A 19,520-nucleotide genomic window follows, 5' to 3' on the forward strand; every position below is an offset into this window, starting at 1 on the left:
AAATTAAACAAAAATTATGTATTATAAAATAATTTAATTAAAAAATCATGTAAGTAAATTTATAATATATATAAATGCATGTAGTATTCTACCAATTATACTAATTACGTATAATTCGCTATTGTGGCATGCTGGAAGAAAAACAAGTAAATCAATTTTACAGCCGCAAGGAAACGCGACACACGTTAATCATGCAATTCGAAATGAGTACCAAATTAAAAGGAATACAATGAAATGACGTCACTAACAGTCAACCAATAGAACTTGGTATTCTAATCGAAGAATAAAAGTGAAATCTTAAGTGGTTCTCCCGGGCGGAAATAGTAATACACTATTTGTTTTGGAACCGCGCCAGATCTTGGGCTAATACAGGTGCTAACTGTCAGAAAAAAATTGTACCGATGATAATTATCTAATTACGCCGATTTATTGTACGAATTGCTCATAAAAGCCATTAGTTCAATTGTTAAACGATGGAAAAGCAACCGCTAATTACAGGGAACGATAAACCTCCGTCTTACGCAGCAGCCACTGCGCCAATAAGTGAGCAACAAAATTGAAATTTTACTGTTTTGTATTATTTTGCTGTCTAAAAATAATGTGAACTGCTATTAAGTCTAATTATTACATTTAAAGTTTGAATTATTAAACCATTAATTTTATATTAATAATTTTTATATTTCGCATCATACGAAGATTATTACGAAGTTTTAAAAAATAAATAATTTAGATTCATTCGTTTATGATTATCATTATTAAAATTTGGAAAAATAGTTTGAAAAAGTGTATATATTATTAATGTTATAGTGTTATTAATATTGCGAGATATTTGTATACAAAAATGGAAGAGGTAATTTCTGATATCATTACTCTCATTTAACAATACTCTGACTATACTGTCATACTGTAATTCATGTTCAATGCTAATAATCTAAATTGGTTGAATAGCAATGCAAAAGAATAAATTAATTTTCAATATCTTGTTGTATTAAATGATTGTTTCTTGTTTGATACAAAAAATGTTATATTTAGAAGTAATAACAGAAATTGACATGGGATGTGTCTTACATAGCTAATTCTTCGTGGCAATCACATCCAGGTTACAATGCAACACAATGCGCAGGGTCTACTTCATGGTCTCCACCTGCAGGGTACTATCCTAGCGCAAGTGGAACTAATAATCACAATTATGTACCTTCCTATGGTTCTACACAATCAACCACTATACTTATGCCAGAAATAATTTTAGTTGGAGGATGTCCTGCATGCAGAGTAAGTAATTTTTAATAAACAAATCTTAATTTCCTTCTCATATGTTTGGTATTCAATTATTTGAGGTAAAAAGTAGGGACTAAGGTCAGATTTTACAACATAGGTGGGTGTAATGGAAGATGATTTTACATGTCTGGGACTACTATGTGCAATCCTGTTCTTCCCATTAGGAATAATATGCTGCTTACTATTAAAAACTCGACGTTGTTCTAATTGTGGTGCCTATTTTGGTTAATGTGTTACATATTACAGTCTTAATTCTTATGCAATTATTGTGTAGATATGGAGGTATATGAGCAAACCATGGAATTAGTGGTTAATTAATTAACCAAAAAATTAATTTTTTACTAGTACTGTGCATCCACGTAATTATATATTTAAACTAACATTATAAGGAGAAGTAGTGTTCCAATGATCAGGGATGTGTACAATAATTGGTAACTTAGTTAATTGTGGGAAACACAAGTTTGTAAAATATTGACATACAATTAAAGGGTTCCTCTACACATTTAAGACTTTGTTCACTTAAGACAATTTAAGTGGAGCTTGCACTATTTTGTAAACTTTATGCAGAGGGTTCTGATTAATATTGTTGCATTTTATTATAACATATGTTACTTTATTACCATAATGAATAATGAAAGAGTTTATATCTGTATCTATTTATATAATTGCATATTTCAAAATGTAGATATACCATAGTTTCTAGGTATGTATATTTTTATCAGGCGATAAGAGAAGCAATGGATACTGTGAAATAGTTCTATACTATGTACTTAGAATATGTTTCTAATGACAAAAAAGCTATCTCAAACAGATTTCATTGAAATTCTTCTATACCTAGTATCTACATAGAATTAACATACAAAGTATTTTAAAAGACTTTTTAAAATAACTTATCAAAGCTTATATATTTTATGAAAAATAAATTCAATGAAGTTTGTGCCTTATGTCGCTGTAAAACAGTCTCCTGATGCAAAATTATACATAATATGTTTTCAAAAATACGTTTGAATCTCAAAGGAAATGTCAGCAAGTCTTTTTCCTAAATGCAATCAATTTTGTAAAAGATGTGTAAGTGTATAATGAAACTTATTAATCACTCGCATTACAATTTATATTTTTAAAAATAAAACAGTATTTAACTGTATTGGAACCATTTTAAGCTATTATAAATATCATTTCTACTTGTTAGATTGGTCCAGATCTGACTTTCAAAGGAAGATTTTCCTAATATTATGCTGATTAGATTCAAACGAAAAGAATAATATGCTCTGTTATGCGAACCTACGTACTAGAACACTAAATATGTACCTGAAAATATGAAATATTTTTCTAATATTGAAAGCTATTAATGATTCATCTATAAACAAACATGTTTGGCTTGTCTAAAAACATATTTGTATAAAAAAATGAAGTTGTTATTAGATCACCAAAAATATTTGATACGGGGAATTAGCGGGATTTAAAAATTGTAGGCAGCGTAAACATTGTGTAACTCACAAAAACATACATATATCCATAGATAAGTGTTGAGTATTATTCGTTAAACAGCATAGTAAATGCTCGATTATAAATAAATTATTTTTAAAAATTTATTTTTTCGTCAAACACAAAAACCAATGTGTTTTACTATTACAAATTATAAATAGTGTTGTTGATCATTTATAAGGAATGTTTTTGTGATTGAAGTTTGGTACTGATTGGTGGTTGTAATTTAAGAAAGTCTCATCCCAATGATACTTGACACCATACACGTGATACGTAAATGATACATTCGCAATCCCCGGCATGCATATTCATTTATGCATACACGACCCAAGTATTTTGTTTTTGTCACATTATTGGAGTCTATATAATCATTATCGATCATTGTATCATCTACATGCGTCTTGAAGCAAACGTAATCTCGTAAAAATATTACAATCCAATAATTTTCAATTTTTGTTCATTTTCATTACATAATCAGTAATAAGCAATTTTGATTGATTAGCACTGAAGAATATTTACAACTGGCTCTAAGCATCCAGTTTCTTCTCAGAATATTTGTAGTGCGTCAAAGTTTCTAGAAGAGATTGAATATCATTCAATTACGTATTAAGGATAAAAATTATTGGTGACTGCATTTCCATATATGTAACTTATTATTGGACGTAATAAAATTATGTAATAGAATCCAGCTTAAATAATCCACCAAATCACCAGCTATTACCATTACCGGTAACGAGCATCAGTAGCTCGAAACAATCTCGATCTTTCTCATCACCCTTAAAAAGAAAGAGAAGAAAACGTATTAAAATAACAAATATTAAAAATAAATCGTTTTTTTTTCTGTTTCTGTTCTTTCCTTCTTGAATTAATCCAAGAATGCTTTCAAGGACGAATCATCTATGAATATTAATATTACTATAATTTTCTAATTAATTGAAACGAGTGCACAAGAAGAATGTTTACGGATTTGACGCAAAAATTCATCGCAAGAAAAAAGATAATCGATAATTGGAGAAAGTTAAACACAACTAAACAGCTGAATTAAGATCTCAATTTACATTCAAATGTATCTCATCGCATTGTCGCTTTATTTACTGGATTAGTCGAAACAGCAATATAGAACAAAGGATAGTTTCCCAATTCATCAAGGCCCTGGTCGCGATATTCATCAGAAAAAGAGGCAGGAAAGGAGAACCAGTGCCGCGAATCTCGGTGAAGCAAATGCAGCCGAAGGTAGTTAACGCGCAACGATCTTGTCCTTGGTCAGTAGACATTAGTATAAAGGAAACTGTAGGAGCACCACGCGGAACAGATTGAGAAAAACTTCGATACGTAACTATGCCGGCTAACGAGGGAACTGTGAGCGTGTCTCCGCCCCAAATAGGAGATAATTTCTTGAGAAAAGTCTGTGACAACAGTTTACAGAGCAATCTTGCTTGTCTATCTTCTGGCGATGATGAAGAAGATTATCAAGATGGTTGTCCAAATTCTATTGCCAACGGGGAATCCAGAGAAGATTGTAACTACAGGAGTCTTCCGGTGAGAGAGGTCCATGAGAAGTTTATGAGAAGTTTCATCGATCTGCTCCTGGAAGAAGCAGTTTTTGAGGTAAATTCATTGTTAAAATCTATTGTTAGAGGAATATGGATGTATATTGACAGTTGGCTTTTAAAGTGAAGAGATAGTTATGATAAAGAGATAATTGTGCAACATAGTGAATTAAAATTTACATTTAAGAACATTATAATGACTTTATATTTTATTTTAATTAATCTCTAAATTGAATATTTGAAGGATTTTCTTTCCATTTGTATCGAAGAAACAATTTCTTTCCACAATAATACTAACATATGTATATTGATATACATATGTATTCTCATGAATGTGAAAATAGGAAAAGTATGGCGTAAGAAACGACCAGGGAAAGCACAAGGAAAATTGCGCTCGTGACGCACAAATTGCATTGACATTTCGACTGAAGTTTATTGACTTGAGATAAATTGGAATATACGTTATATTTTCCTTATGAGACAGAACAGTTTCTTATACTTTCCTTGAGCAATAACTTTTAGTCACTTATATGAATTCAATCTAAATTATAAACAATTGCATATTTATATATTTTATATATAAAAATATTATATTTTTTAAGGTATAAAAATTCAAATATATTGTTAAGATTAATATTTTTCGCCAATTTTTATAATTAATTTTTTTTTTTTTTTAGAGCTAATATAAATTCTAAATTATAATTTAGACAATTTCTTTGATATTTTTATAAGAATTTTATTTCCCGTCAATTTAAATAATTTAAAGAAGTATCGTATTAAACATAAAATATCGTTAAAGAAGATTTATAGTTATTCGCCGAAGTAAAACTAAGCAAAAAGCGTGGTTCTCAGTGACTCGGTACAATAATTTATGTTACACACGAACGCATCCAATCACTTCTTATTCTTTCAAAGCCATTCACTTTGAAGTATCCAATTATCTTTACGCTTCAAGTACATTACCATCATTAAAAATTTCTTTACTTCATTTTGATCCCTATCTCAATAAAATGTTCTCACATTTTGTAAACCATAATCTACTTCTTTCTATTTTTTACTTACTTAATTCTTGAAATTGAATCAAACGTATGTTCATTGTTGTCATAATTCTTTTTACATAATTTGAATACAGTGAAATGAAGATAATCATTTTCTCCAAGTATATTTAAATTTCTATCCGATGTATGTAATTGCTCAGTTTAATTAAAGAAAACTTAATATTCAAATGCATCCATGAGCAACGATTATCACTGATTTATTATAAAACTAATGTTTCCTTGTTGTTGTGAAAACGTGAGTCAAACGTTATTTATGCGACTTTTTCTCTTCGTTTGTTAATGATCTGCTCTGTCAATTCATGGACGAAGAATTGTGCGGCAAGTTGCATTCATGTTACTCTACTTCCGAGTTAAATTATAAAATATAAGAAAAAAGAAACTGCGTCGCAAAAAGGAAAAGCTAGCTCCCATACTAATGCACGAAGATTTCTAAATTAAAATTCTCTATCCTATTGACTTACATAATAGAAGTTTCCAATTACCTTTCAGGGAACTTCAAGAAAAAACAAAGTAGTGGAATGGATGAAACCAGCAGCTCTTCGATCAGCCATTGACTTAAAGCTGTCTGACCAAGGGTGCTCCCATGAGAAGCTTTTCACCCTCGCCCGCAACGTGATCAAGTACAGCGTAAAAACAGGTCATCCTCGATTCATAAACCAATTATATTCCAGCGTAGATCCATATGGCCTTCTTGGGCAATGGTTAACAGACGCCTTGAACCCTTCAGTTTACACCTATGAAGTTTCTCCAGTGTTCTCTTTAATGGAAGAGGAGATATTGCGTGAAATGAGGAAGATAGTTGGCTGGAAAGATGGTAAAGGTGAAGGAATATTCTGTCCTGGTGGTTCTATTGCCAATGGTTATGCAATTAATCTGGCACGTCACTACAGGTACTTCTTATTTCTTTATAATTTGATTAATCGATTGGAATCCCTGAAATTCCTATGTTTTTATGTATCGTCATTCACAGGTTTCCTCAATTGAAGGAGTTAGGCTTATCCAGTGCTGGCAGGTTAATAATTTTCACTTCCAGAGATTCCCACTATTCTGTCAAAAAGCTTAGTGCTTTCCTAGGATTAGGCACTAGCAATGTGTATGAAGTGAAAACTAACAGCAGAGGAAAGATGTGCATAACGAATTTGGAAGCACAGATCAAGAAAGCTCTTGACGAAGGTGCAGTGCCCTTGATGGTATCTGCTACAGCAGGAACTACAGTCCTAGGTGCATTCGATCCCTTAAGAGAGATTGCTATCATTTGTAAGAAGTACAATCTGTGGTTTCACGTGGATGCAGCGTGGGGAGGAGGAGCCTTGATGTCCACAAAGCACAGATACCTCCTGGATGGTGTAGAACTGGCAGATTCTGTTACTTGGAATCCACACAAATTGTTGGCTGCTCCGCAACAATGTTCAACATTGTTACTGCGCCATGAGGATCTTCTGCAAGCAGCACATAGCTCAAAAGCTAGTTATCTCTTCCAACCAGACAAATTTTATGACTCTTCTTTCGACAGTGGGGACAAGCACGTTCAATGCGGTCGTAGGGCAGACGTGATGAAATTCTGGTTCATGTGGAAAGCAAAAGGCACTCATGGCTTGGAGAAACATGTAGATCGAGTGTTCGAATTGGCGCGGTACTTCACAGATTATATAAGACACAGAGAAGGCTTCAAACTGATGCTTGAGCCCGAGTGCACCAACGTCTGCTTCTGGTACGTGCCGCCCTCCAAACGCCACTTGCAAGACGGAGAACTGTTCAAAGCCCTTGAGAAAATTGGACCGGATGTAAAGGAGCGAATGGTGAAGAAGGGCTCGATGCTGATCACGTATCAGCCTCTACGCGAGCTACCTAACTTTTTCAGGCTCGTTTTGCAGAATTCTGGACTCACTAAGGCTGATATGAGATTTTTCGCAGAAGAAATTGAGAGGCTCGCCATTGATCTGTAGAACTTGTACTCTTTATTAACTCTAAGTTTCAGTTATGTAACGTCCAATTTCGTAGAGACTTGCCAATTTGTTAATGGCAGAAGCTCTCAATAAAGTATTTCTTTTAATAATAATCAGTCGATTATTGTATATAGAGTACAATGTTAGCTTTACTTCTTAGCTCTTTCCGTTTCCTCTTCGAAAAACTGATTTTTCCGATAAGTTTCATTGTTCAAAATCTCCTTTAGATTACATTAAACTTTCGTTCCGAGGTACGAATTACTTGGACAACAGGTACACTCAGTAAAAAGAGCATACAATCAGTTATACCGTATCTCCGTTTATAGAATATATGAGTGAACACCTGATAATTCTAGTCTCATTTAGAATTTTAATATTATGTAACTTTTTATCCGATCAAGATCTTCGATGCGGTCCTTGAAGTCATTTTTACTTATTACGCACGAATTAGACAACTCCAGTGTTTTTCTTACATGTTTTTTGTACTAATGGTGTTCAAAAGCGTGTTGCTATCAATTCATAATAGATTGCGGTTATACGCTGAAAGTAGTGATCATGGTTATTAAATGTTTTTTACGTTTTAATTGAAGTGCATGTGATTTTTTATTAACATCGAGGATCTTGTACAAATGTGAACACATAAGTCTTTTCTGGTGGGTGAATTTCATTGAATGCACGTGATTTGTACATGGTAGAGACGCGTGAATCATCTTCGCATTCATATATTCTTCAGACAAATCGATAATTATAATTTATTCAAATATAAATTACAATATAACCTGATAATATCATCATGAATATTATAAAAAACAACGTTTGTTAGTTATCTGCGAGTTATTGTGATATACACGTCCAAACACCCACCATACGTTCCAATGATTCTGATAAAAGAAAGCCATCGATTGATATATCATACAATCTCTTAAACGTAATGATAAATTCACACTATATTTACAAGTATTCGATGAATTGTGAAATCCATCCATATGATATTACATTTACATAAAATTATATATATAATCCCTTTTGTGCCAGATCGATAGCGGATCTAATATAATTTCAAAAATACCCTTTATAATATTTTCTCACTTCAAAATGCAAAGTAATGTACATTTGACCATTCTTTCGAATAAATTCGTGAAAATTTCATGGAAATGTAATACTGATCTCTATATCATAACCCTGACACTTCTAGGATGAAATAAAATGCATAAAAATCCCATAGTATCATTATTTGTACTCTTCGAGGAACCTAATATGGAACTGTCTCAGATTCTCGAGCATTGTATTTATTTTCTCCTTCTGTGGCAAGATTGTCGTCCTGAAGTGATATGTTCCAGGTCGCTGTCCAAAACCGGAACCTGGTATCACACATATTCCGGTGGACTCCAAGAGTTTGAAGGCATAAAAGACATCAGGCTGTTGACCTTCCTTTTCTGCTGCTTGTATGGCTCTTTTTGGCAAATCGATTCGTGGGAATACATACATTGCACCCATAGCTGGATTAACCTGTAAAAGATTGGAATTTAATTAATGATTGAGTACTAACAAATGATGTCTGACACAGCTCTTATAATAAATTTTTAGAAAGTACCTTAAAACCTGGAATGCTATTCAATGTATCAACCACTAATTGAGATCTTTCTGCTAAAGAGCGTAAGGTTTCCTCCTTTTCCTTTTGAAACAATTTGTAGGATGGCTCGTTTGGTTTTGGAGGATTCACCACAACATCCATTACTACCTGACCAAGAACAGTAGGACACAACATTGCTGAGATCGATTTTAACAGTATTGCCATTACTTTGGGATCCATGTTGATAATTTCCCCGTACCCGCCGCGGATTCCACATTCTCCCATATAACCTGCAACATACATAAAAGAATTAGTATCTACTCCTATAACATTCCATTTGGAAAGTAATAAATACTTATAACTAGCTATTGAAGTAGAACATAAACATGATCTCAAATTAAAATATACCTTTGGACACAGACATGAAGGAAGCCAGCTCCATTTTACAGTAAGGTTCTCCCATCTCCATCATTACCTTCTTGAACGAGTGGAAAGCACTGTCCTTATCATAAACATTATCCTGATAAACTTCGTCAGCCAATAGGAATAAATGGTTTTTATACGCAAATCTGATGACGTCCTCGATATTAGTTCGTGTAAGAACTTGTCCAGTTGGATTACCAGGATTTATTACGACTAGCACACGAGGATTACACGACCTCCTTGACTCGTTTAGTGCTCTATCTAATTCAGAAATATCCAATCCCCACTTGTTCTCCTCGTTCAGATAGTAACCAATTTGAGTCAAGCCAAATTCAGCCAAAGTGGCAGAGTATAAAGGGTACTGTGGGATTGGGATCATCACTCCAGATGGTTTACCATCTAGTTTCTCATTGAACAGTTTCAGGAAAGACTGTAACATAAATGCAACAATAACATGGATTATTCATATATCAAGCTGAAAATCACAGAATAATCAGGACTTTTAGTTTGAATATTTGTTAATGAATTCTGAATGCTTCTTCAAAACTTGTTGTTATGAAGTGTAGATATTGTATTGAATTAGAATATGTGATCTTTAATCATTTGGAATAATATTGATGTTTTAGAACTATAAGATCATTAAACGGAATGCAACTTCTTCATTCAATTCTGCTTTTTTGTTCAGCAATAAGGTTTTAAAAATATGTGATATACTACTCATTTACAAATGTTCAAAATTAGCTTGTCTAAATGTCTGTTATCATCATTACAGCTTGCTAATCTGACTCATAATTTTGAAATACCATAATATTACAAGATAATAAAATCATTGTTATTGCTTAAAGTTTTAATTTACGACCTTGTTGTATTGCTTCTATAGTGCTTAACAATATATTACAATAGAAATAATCTGCACACTTTGATTCCATCCGAGGCGCCGTTCGAGAGGATGATGTTATGGTAATCAGAGGGAATTCCATCACGATCTTGAATGTATTGAGCAACATGTTTCCGGATGATCTCGATTCCTGCCGATTCAGAATAAGAGCCAACGCTGCCTCCTTTACATTGGCACAATATGGTCTTGGCTCGTTCCTTCACATCCTCGGGATAGCTAGGATCATCGAGAAGGCTCGGCGACACCGTCAAGGTCAGTACTTGTCTCAAGAAGGTGATGGGCTGTTGCCCCATGGCGTGTGCATCCCCCACGTTCGCTTTTATCACCTCCTTGAACGGTTTCTTGGCTCCCTGAAAAAAATAGCGTATTGATATATTTAATTTTACTATATTTTTATATTTACTAATATAGAGTATATCTTTAATGGGCTTTATTACAGATATTTCATAATCACATTTTTTGTATACGAATAAATTTGTGTATAAATTTGGATATAATTAAAATAGTGCTTATGTAACTAATGTAACATATTTACATTAAATACTTTTAAATTATATTATAGAATTCTGTTTTTTTAAATATTATATTAGACATTAACTAATAACATATTTGTGTTACACAATGTGAGCATCACATTTCGATCTTTTTATAATATTAATATCTTCAAATCACTATAATTCTTTTATTTGGGATTTTACTAAAATCATATTTTTTAAATATGGTGCCTCTCTTTCCTATTTTTAGAGTTTACGATATATAAGTGATAACAACTATAACGTATGTAAAATTGGAGTAAGTTTACAATACATATCTCATTATTTTTATTATAAATTATATTTAGTCTGTCGATCTAGCAAGGTGAATACTTATCATGAGCGCGAATATCGGATTTTCCGAGATACTTCCAGCTTTTATTAGATCATAAATAAACCATTCTTTCACTTCATGTGAAGGATATATTTTTTTTTTTATATTCTTGCCTTATCCACATATTGCTTAGCTTTAAAGTAATTCAGCTCAATCGAATAAGCAAACAATTACGCAATACAGCGTGATTCATAACACACATACAGAACAATAACCACATGTGTATGTGTATAGTACAATCAAGTATAAAAGATCTAAAAAGAATAAAAAGGTGCTAAATCTAAGACAAGTAAAATTCTAATTCTGATAAAGCTGAATTGCAGTTCAATCAGTATTTAATTCAATTTATGATCCACATCTTTTTATAAATTTTACTCGTAAATTTACAAATAGTAAAATTTTCCCTCAAAAATAAGAATTTCGTAATTTAGTTTTTTTTTTTTGAAGTTTTTTATTAAGGTTTTTATGGTCCGATAATAGCATTGGGGAAATTGGGCAATCGTTTCACTTACAACTATAATCTAAACTATGACGTACATTAAACACTTTCGTTGGCACTACTCCCTCTTCGTGACTCACAGTAATTTCACAAATCCAAGGTAGCATTGCGGACTATTTAACACAAAAGTCACGTATCGCATTTTCCAAAACGAATTCAATATCGTGAAAATATGTTTATCCATAGAGATATATACATTATTCATAAACAAAGCACACACATACGATATAATGCCTAGACCATTCATAAATATTAGTCATTAGTCATTCATAATCACTTGAACTTGAATATTAAAAACATTTGAACGTTTAAGATTCATAAAACATTCAAAATTTTGATTTCTTTATTGAAATGTTAATATATAAATTTTCATGTCTATTGTTATACAAAATACGAAATTTTTTGTATAATAAGAATGTACTAGAAATTTGGAATAATATTGTGAGCTTCCATATAAGGTAACATGTAACAGAACACATGTAACACAAGCTATGCTAGCCAGACGAAGGCTGTTACATGCGCACAATATGTTTATGTCCTTTTTTCACAGTTTATGGTATCAAATTGCATGGTCAAACAACAGGCTAGTTAAACGGCTCCTGTTACTAAGCTCGTTTTGGATACAGCCACTTGTCCGTAACATCTGGCCTATTGGATGCATCAACGAAATTGTTTTCAGTGACGATTTATCATAATAAATTGAAAAATTCATAGTTCTTAAGCGACTTGAAATTTGGGAATCGTAAATATAATATTTAATAATTGTATACTATGCACAATAAATGCATACGCTATTTCTATATTTATTATTTTGCTATAAATATTGAATAAAGTATACGTTATGTTTTACAAGTATGTTTATAGTATACGCCATTCCTACACTCATAGCTTTAATTGTTGATTCATAATGTAAATTATCTTCGTTTTTCCTGTGTTATAAATGTAGTATGTATCGATTGGTTTGGTTTGATAGCGGCGCAATAAAAAAAATTCCAAATTTGGTTTTATTGAATAGGAGGTCTCCATTCTATTTTTATTCTTATCATGTAAAACGTTATATTTATAATTCCATCAGTTTTGCGTTAGAGAGCACAATTATTACTTATGCCACTATCAAGATGGGTTCAGTATTACAACACTGATTCATCTTCAATTGTTTTGTGATGCTACAAGTAGGAGATTGCAGTACTTTTACGAATAATGGCATATCTTATGTTAAATCAACTTTACAATGTTATTGAAATGACTCACGAAAATACCTTTGTAAAATTTTAAAATACCACTCCTTTAATGCTTACATTTCTTGTGTTAAGCCGTTACCAAAGCAAAGCTACAATATGTAAATATGTAACATTATAATGTTAGAAATAATTCGAATTCATGGAATTTTATTTCGAAGTTATTGAAGAATTTTGTCGTGCACGTAACAATACTTGTCATTTCAGGATACGTTTATACAGTTTATGCTAATTGACGCCAATTGAAACACTATTTTTAGTTGCTTTTACTTTGAATTAATCCTCAGCGACAGGTGGTTCCAACATCATTCAGAATCAATGAAACTTATACATTTTTATTTAATTTCCATTATTTAAAAACAAAATGTCTCTTAAATTAAATTATAACTTTTTTAAATGGATAAAAGCATTATATTTAATGAAAAATATTAAAAAGTTTATGTATCACTAAATTTATATTTAAAAAGATAGTAACAGCAGTATATTTCCTGAAAAGCCATGTCAAAATATACTGAATTAACTTCTTTAAATTGCGTTTAATCACAATTCATTTCCTTTCATATATTATCTGATATTATCTAACGTTCTTTCGTCGTTATCAACCTAAGAAAAAAGAAACGGAAAACTTCCAAATGATATACACCATATGTTACGAATATGCATATATACTATATATATCTCATAATGTTTAAAAATCGAAACATAACCTCCATATATAATCACCAACAAATATCTATCACTACCTCAGTACATATTCTATTCTTAAAATTATCTATGTTTTCCTTATTTAATCACGCCATATCCACGCACAGAAAAATAAAAGAACCCACCAAATCACAAATACTATTTTGGAATAGTAACTCTGGAATGGCACACTAATAGTTTTGGAACATATCATATTGGGATTGTTTAGATTTGGTGTGATTTTCACACAATTTAGACATGTAAAAAGATTCTGCAAAATTTCACTAAAATACTTTCAAGTATGTATAATTAAAGGTTATAAAATTCAAATATTCAAAAAAGTTAAAGAACCTTTTTTTTTTCTAATACAGTGACTAAAATCTGTATCCTGTTAGAGTAATGGAAGACCTAATACTTTAGTTATGGAATTTAAATGTTAAATAAAAGTGGAAGTATCTTTTCATTTACAGTTGATAATTTTCAACACTATAAGTAACTAAAATTAGTATCCTGTTTAGTGATGAAAGACCCTAATAGTTTAACGTTATAAAATTGAAGTCTCCAAAAAAAAAAGCTACAGACAATGCAATTATTTTGCAATACAATGCTCACAACCAGCGTCCAGCTGAAGTGATAAAAAACTGTAATACTTTAAGGTTACAAAGTTGAAATGTTCCAAAAGATTAAAGAACCGTTTCATGTAGAAGTATTTTACGATACCTGTAATCAGGGATCTAAAATCAGTAGCCTGTTGAGGTAACAAAAGACTTTAATGAGGCATTGCAGGATTAAGCGATGGGAACTGGCTACCGAAAGTGGTCAGCTACCTCTCGTCGCACTTCTATACCTTACCTTCTGCAGTTCTTTCTCAATCTCGAGGGCACGTATAAGGAGAGGACCGCGCACCGCATATTCCATTTTCCGGAGATTGATGAAGACATTGTCCTCGGTAAGAACCTTACTACCGGGTGGACCGGTCGCCATGCTGCGACGCAATGTTCTGTCAGAAGCCGGCCGGTGGACTACCGACTCAACAGCCGTCAGACGTGTGAATATTCTACCTCCTGACGTCCCTGGCCCCGCAGAGGTAGTCAGTTGCTCCCACGTCCTAGGCCGACTGCTCGCGATAACAGCGTTCCACCAACGTGCTTGTGGCATCATGTCACCGGTTGGTCCTCCCTCTTTACCTCGCACACAGTTCTATCAGTTGCCGGATTGTTTCCGGTAATTCGCTCAGTGATCGTAGGAGGGAGAATCCGCGCATGCGCTGGATACTAGAAGCAAACGTGAAACGGGTGGAGCTATAAAGTTGCTGGAAGACTTAATTAACGTTTATCTATTGAGCTTTATATGTCACAGCTATCGTTGTACAATTATTGTAATGCTATCGCTAATACTGTAATAATTTTCTATTATAACCATTTGTATTGTAATTCTTTATACTGTATTATGTATTAAATTTAGTTTTTCTGTAATTTTGCTAAATCTTCAGAAGTAATATATATACTGTATTATTCTTACAGAATTAACGTAATTAAAACAAGAAGATACTGGAAGAGATATTGCGGGGTAAAAACGATCAGCAACTAAAGTTAACATTATTGTTGATATTATTTGAAATTTAGGTATTGATTTCTAATATATTTTACTGATTCAATTGTTGCGTTTTAACCCTTACCTAATGTCCTCAATTATACTATCCTTATATTTTTTCATAATTTAGTCTTAAATATTTCAAGATTAAGATTTGTATATGTTAATGTATAAATATTTTTTAAAATCGCATATTAATATTTAACATGGAAGATTAATTTTTACCACTACAATTATAATTGAACAAATAGTGGCAAGAGACAAGCTACTTAATTTACAAACAAGCTAGTAAAAAATTTTAATAGAAAATTGTAAACAATAGAGTTTTAACGAGAGACTTTTATAGTTTAAGGCTTAAGGTTCACAAGGCCTCCACGTTGATGCATACAACCCTTAACGCTTCAATTTATAAACTCACTACATATATATATTAATTCCCCCAACTCTACAATGGATCGTAAAAGTATTCACACTTCGTCTATTCTTCATTACGAACGAATTGCTACTTCTATGAGCGAATGACTGACTTTAATAAGATACACATTACATTGGTTAGGTCTTTTAGCGAAATAAATTTTGTTAAGTGATACTGATTAACTGTAACAAAAATATTTTAACGAACCTTATCATGGAATTAAAAGTTACACTCAAAAGGGCGTATACGTTTTTAGAACTCACTGTATATAAATAATGGAAGAAATTCTAACAAATTTGAAATAGGTGGGAATATATCTGCACACATATAAATGTGTGTATATATATATTTGGGTATAACAATGGCGTTACGTAATCGGTATTTTTTCTAACATAACTTGGAATTGTATGATGGTGTGTTACTAGCTTTTTGTGTACATATATACACAGTTACAGTAGGTCGTCAAGGTCGTAAATAGGGAAACGTTATGCAACTTACGGGAGCCTTTTAATTAAGTGAACACCTGTTAATCGAATTTTCAGATCGAACTACGCCAAATCTCAGTGAAATTACTGCACACGCGCGTTAGATGAAATGAAATTGTTATATTGGAATCAGGGACGTGCGAATTGAACAATGAAAAATATTTCGCCCCCCATCTTACATTGACATAATGCACATTTCATTAATAAATTAAATAAAACAATATTTTCTTCATAAGTAATATTATCAATTATGGAACAAATTTTCCTATCGCTTTTGGTGGCGTGTTAGGGGATTATTTAGTGAAGAATGTAATCGACGCGACATCTGACGTTCTACCGTATCAAAGAAATCGAACGTCGGATATTTGCATTCTCAATGGATAATACTATTATTGAATGATTTAAGTTGCCAATAAATTACATATAATTAAAAGATCAAGCTAGTAGTATACAATGTAACAAATCTTTATCTATATAAATAGCTTATTTGAATATTTGAATTTTCATTTGAATATTCAATATTATTACAAAACATAAATAATTTATACGCAGAATATTTAAATTTTGCAATTCAATTAATGTTATTTTAAAAGGAAAAATTCTCTCTCACTGAAATTTTCATACTAGGTAAAATATATATTATAAAAATATTAGGAATGTGATTTTAATTTTAGTTGAAGATAATTGCTATATAATCCAGTCATTTAAGATATATACGACTTTCAATTTCTTCACTAACGAGAAAAAATAAATGACACAGCAAAAAGATATTCCTTATCATTCTCGTTATCTTTTGCACGATTGCACTTAATGGAAAGCACGTCAGTATCTTTCCTTGTTTACGTCGCTAAGTGGGTGGCACTAGGACTAGAGATAAAAGTACTATTTTTATCGATCGAAGTGGTCAATATGTCTCTCTCAATGCAAAAAGCAATGTTTCTATTTTCTGACTTCTTTATCGAGTTTCTACCTCTGTATTAATTAACTCTAGCTATATCTAGATACATGAAATTTTTCTATTTTATTAACTAATAAATTTTGTTTAAAAATAAGTAATAAATGAAATAATCTAAAAAATTTTTTAATGAATTACTCTGATTCGTGATACTCGATCGAAATTTTGCAATGGAAGACTATTGCAATTACTTATGGACACCAATCGACTGACCTTGAGTAAAATCTTTATTTTCGCCGTAACGTTAATCGATAAGCTTAAACTCTTTCGATTAATCCTTTCCGAGCCATATTCCCTATTTACAGAAATACAATCTAGATCTAGATGGTTAATCATATTAATATTAATTCAATAGTTTTTCTTCAAATCAAGATTTAAAGTTCGTTTTCCTTATAAGTGAACTGAAAATTGGCGTATTACGTCATTTTCAAGGAACTACGGCCCCTGATTGCAAGGACAAATAGAAAGCAAAGTAAATAGGTCGTCACTCAACGAAAGCAAGAACTGATATGACGACGCGGTTAAAATATTTTCTATTTATGTTCAATTGTCTCAGTTCTACTCAAATAGAAAACCAAGTTACTAAATTTAACTCTTAATATGCATTTACACGAGCAAAGAAGAAAAAGAAATATGAGAGAAATAATCGATTAATTAACAGTAAATCACGATGAGTCTTTTTCACCTGATCCTACAGTCGCGTGGCGTACTTTCACGCAAGCAAAATCGTCGTATTAATTAACACTATTTTACATGTCTTCTATCGTGTAAACGCTTCTACTTTCTCCGAAATATCTTTGATTACAGTTACTTGGCGTTCCAGAGTGATAGATATCAGCCACTCAAAGCAACCAGATTCATTATACTCCTCATAGGAAGAGGATCATACAAAATGTACTCTATCACATCTGATAAAACATTTCGTAATTAACCACAAGAATAACAAAGAATAATAGAAATAATAAATTTTAAAAAACGCAATAACTTAAAGAGTAAAACTTCACTATACATATAGGGTTCTTTGTCCAAAATAAAAATTCCAAACAATTCTTACCTAGTTAGAAGTTAGAACAGCCAATAGTGTCTTGGTCGGAACCACCAGGCCAACACACTCGGTGGAACGGTTACTAGCCTCCTAACGCAAGTATGCTTTGGTTCTAATGTTCCAAGCCAGTCAACTCATGTTGGACCACCGCCTTCGAGACGGATATCACGAGTCTAGCTTTTAAGTTTCATGCTTTATCGCGGATAGTGGATTAAACAGGAGGATCTCGGGGCTCTCTAGAAAGCTTTCCTTACGCATTCCTCGCCCGACATGCGTTGCACCGTTCTCTCACCTTAAAACCTCATTCGGTCAGCCGGAATGAATGCGTTTATCAGTTTTACGGAGGGCCCAGACGCGACCGCCGTTAACTTCCACGAATTCGCCAGTGTTCCTCGCCGGTGGTGATACTCCAACACGTTCCTCTCTGCGTGCTCTCGCTGCGGAACGGAGCGTGCGCAAGATGCAACGCCCGAGATGAACGCAAACTCTTTCCCTTTGGCGCAAATCGGAACATAGGTTATGTTATTTGCCGTTGCAGGGGGGTCGCGATCTTTGTACTATGAACTTTCGTCGTTATGCGCCATCCCGCGCTTCACTTCCATTCAGCAGATGAGATTCACTAGAGGTGAAAGGATATATATTAGAGGGAGATCATAAAGCGAGTTGAGATAATAGGGAGAGTGTAGATGCTTATGCATTCGTAGTGCATGAACATCCGTCTAATGCTTAAAGATAAACATGCTAAGTCCGCTTTTGTTAATTTTCTAATCCCCAATTCATAGATAAACATGATTGATGACATATTGAAAGTTAAAAATTAATTTGAACAGATGAACGAAGTTGAAAGTTTATTTGAAAATTAACATAATATAAAGAGCGCTTTTTATAATATTTAGTAGATAAAACAAGTTTCTGTTGAGATTCTGCTTTTATAATCGCATTCTCAAAAATATGAATTTGCATAAAAATTCGCTGTTTATTCATAAGAGTCAAACTGCGTTATCTCATGCAAGGTCGCTCAAGGTTGTAGAGCGTTAAAATTTGACATTAAGAAATAATTCGTATCTTGGATACAAGTAACCTTGTATAGTGTAATTCATGATTAGACTATCAAAAATGGCTTACATAGTATAAGATAAAAAGTATAACGTTCTACTTAAAAAGCTAAGTGGAGCTAAAATCCTTAGCACAATTTACGAATTAACTTTTTCCGCCTAATAATTATTTTTTAATTAGTTACACTGTTATTTATGCTTAGATTATTTATAAAACAAATTTCTGCTTAAGTTCTTCATAAAAATATAAATTTGCATAAATATCCGCAGCCTATGTATGATGAATTAAATTTTTTATTGTGAAAGTTCTTCCATCTTATTTTAAATCCTCATAATCTTTTATGGGATATAAAAGGATCTTGGCATCTGGATACGTATAGTATAGTGTCTTTTTGCATTATTTATGACAATGACGAACGAGACACGCGTATAGTATGATAATAAGGAAGGGAAATTTCTTTTTCACCCGAAGT

At 32.4% G+C, this 19,520-nt stretch overlaps 3 protein-coding genes across 9 annotated transcripts; 2 read left to right on the forward strand and 1 right to left on the reverse strand.

Annotated features, from left to right (window-relative positions):
• Positions 1 to 279: 279 nt before the first annotated feature.
• Positions 280 to 3,447, forward strand: LOC117242553 (brain protein I3). Of its 5 annotated transcripts, none has more exons than XM_033509333.1 (4): positions 285 to 372; positions 452 to 543; positions 1,073 to 1,272; positions 1,376 to 3,447. In XM_033509333.1, exons 2-4 carry the CDS (start codon positions 474 to 476, stop codon positions 1,505 to 1,507), a joined length of 402 nt encoding a protein of 133 aa, XP_033365224.1. In that variant the 5' UTR covers positions 285 to 372; positions 452 to 473; the 3' UTR covers positions 1,508 to 3,447. The 5 variants fall into 5 exon arrangements, with proteins under 5 accessions (XP_033365223.1, XP_033365228.1, XP_033365225.1 ...); XM_033509336.1 differs by having other exon boundaries at positions 288 to 372; positions 1,094 to 1,272; XM_033509332.1 differs by having other exon boundaries at positions 280 to 543.
• A 654-nt stretch (positions 3,448 to 4,101) lies between these two features.
• LOC117242548 (cysteine sulfinic acid decarboxylase) lies at positions 4,102 to 7,430 on the forward strand. Its single transcript, XM_033509325.1, has 3 exons — positions 4,102 to 4,371; positions 5,861 to 6,261; positions 6,342 to 7,430. Exons 1-3 carry the CDS (start codon positions 4,102 to 4,104, stop codon positions 7,315 to 7,317), a joined length of 1,647 nt encoding a protein of 548 aa, XP_033365216.1. The 3' UTR covers positions 7,318 to 7,430.
• An 816-nt stretch (positions 7,431 to 8,246) lies between these two features.
• Positions 8,247 to 18,454, reverse strand: LOC117242549 (alanine aminotransferase 1). Of its 3 annotated transcripts, none has more exons than XM_033509328.1 (6): positions 18,285 to 18,454; positions 14,352 to 14,773; positions 10,232 to 10,561; positions 9,299 to 9,743; positions 8,912 to 9,180; positions 8,247 to 8,826 (listed from the first exon to the last, which is right to left on the reverse strand). In XM_033509328.1, the coding sequence occupies exons 2-6, from the start codon at positions 14,658 to 14,660 to the stop codon at positions 8,548 to 8,550; spliced, it is 1,632 nt and encodes a 543-aa protein (XP_033365219.1). In that variant the 5' UTR covers positions 14,661 to 14,773; positions 18,285 to 18,454; the 3' UTR covers positions 8,247 to 8,547. The 3 variants fall into 3 exon arrangements, with proteins under 3 accessions (XP_033365219.1, XP_033365217.1, XP_033365218.1); XM_033509326.1 differs by having other exon boundaries at positions 18,002 to 18,450; XM_033509327.1 differs by lacking the exon at positions 18,285 to 18,454 and adding an exon at positions 16,006 to 16,137.
• Between the last annotated feature and the right edge of the window lie 1,066 nt (positions 18,455 to 19,520).

Source organism: Bombus vosnesenskii, unplaced genomic scaffold (assembly GCF_011952255.1).
Source record: "Bombus vosnesenskii isolate JDL3184/JDL3185 unplaced genomic scaffold, Bvos_JDL3184-5_v1.1 scf7180000016274, whole genome shotgun sequence".
Classification (NCBI taxonomy): Eukaryota; Metazoa; Arthropoda; class Insecta; order Hymenoptera; family Apidae; genus Bombus; species Bombus vosnesenskii.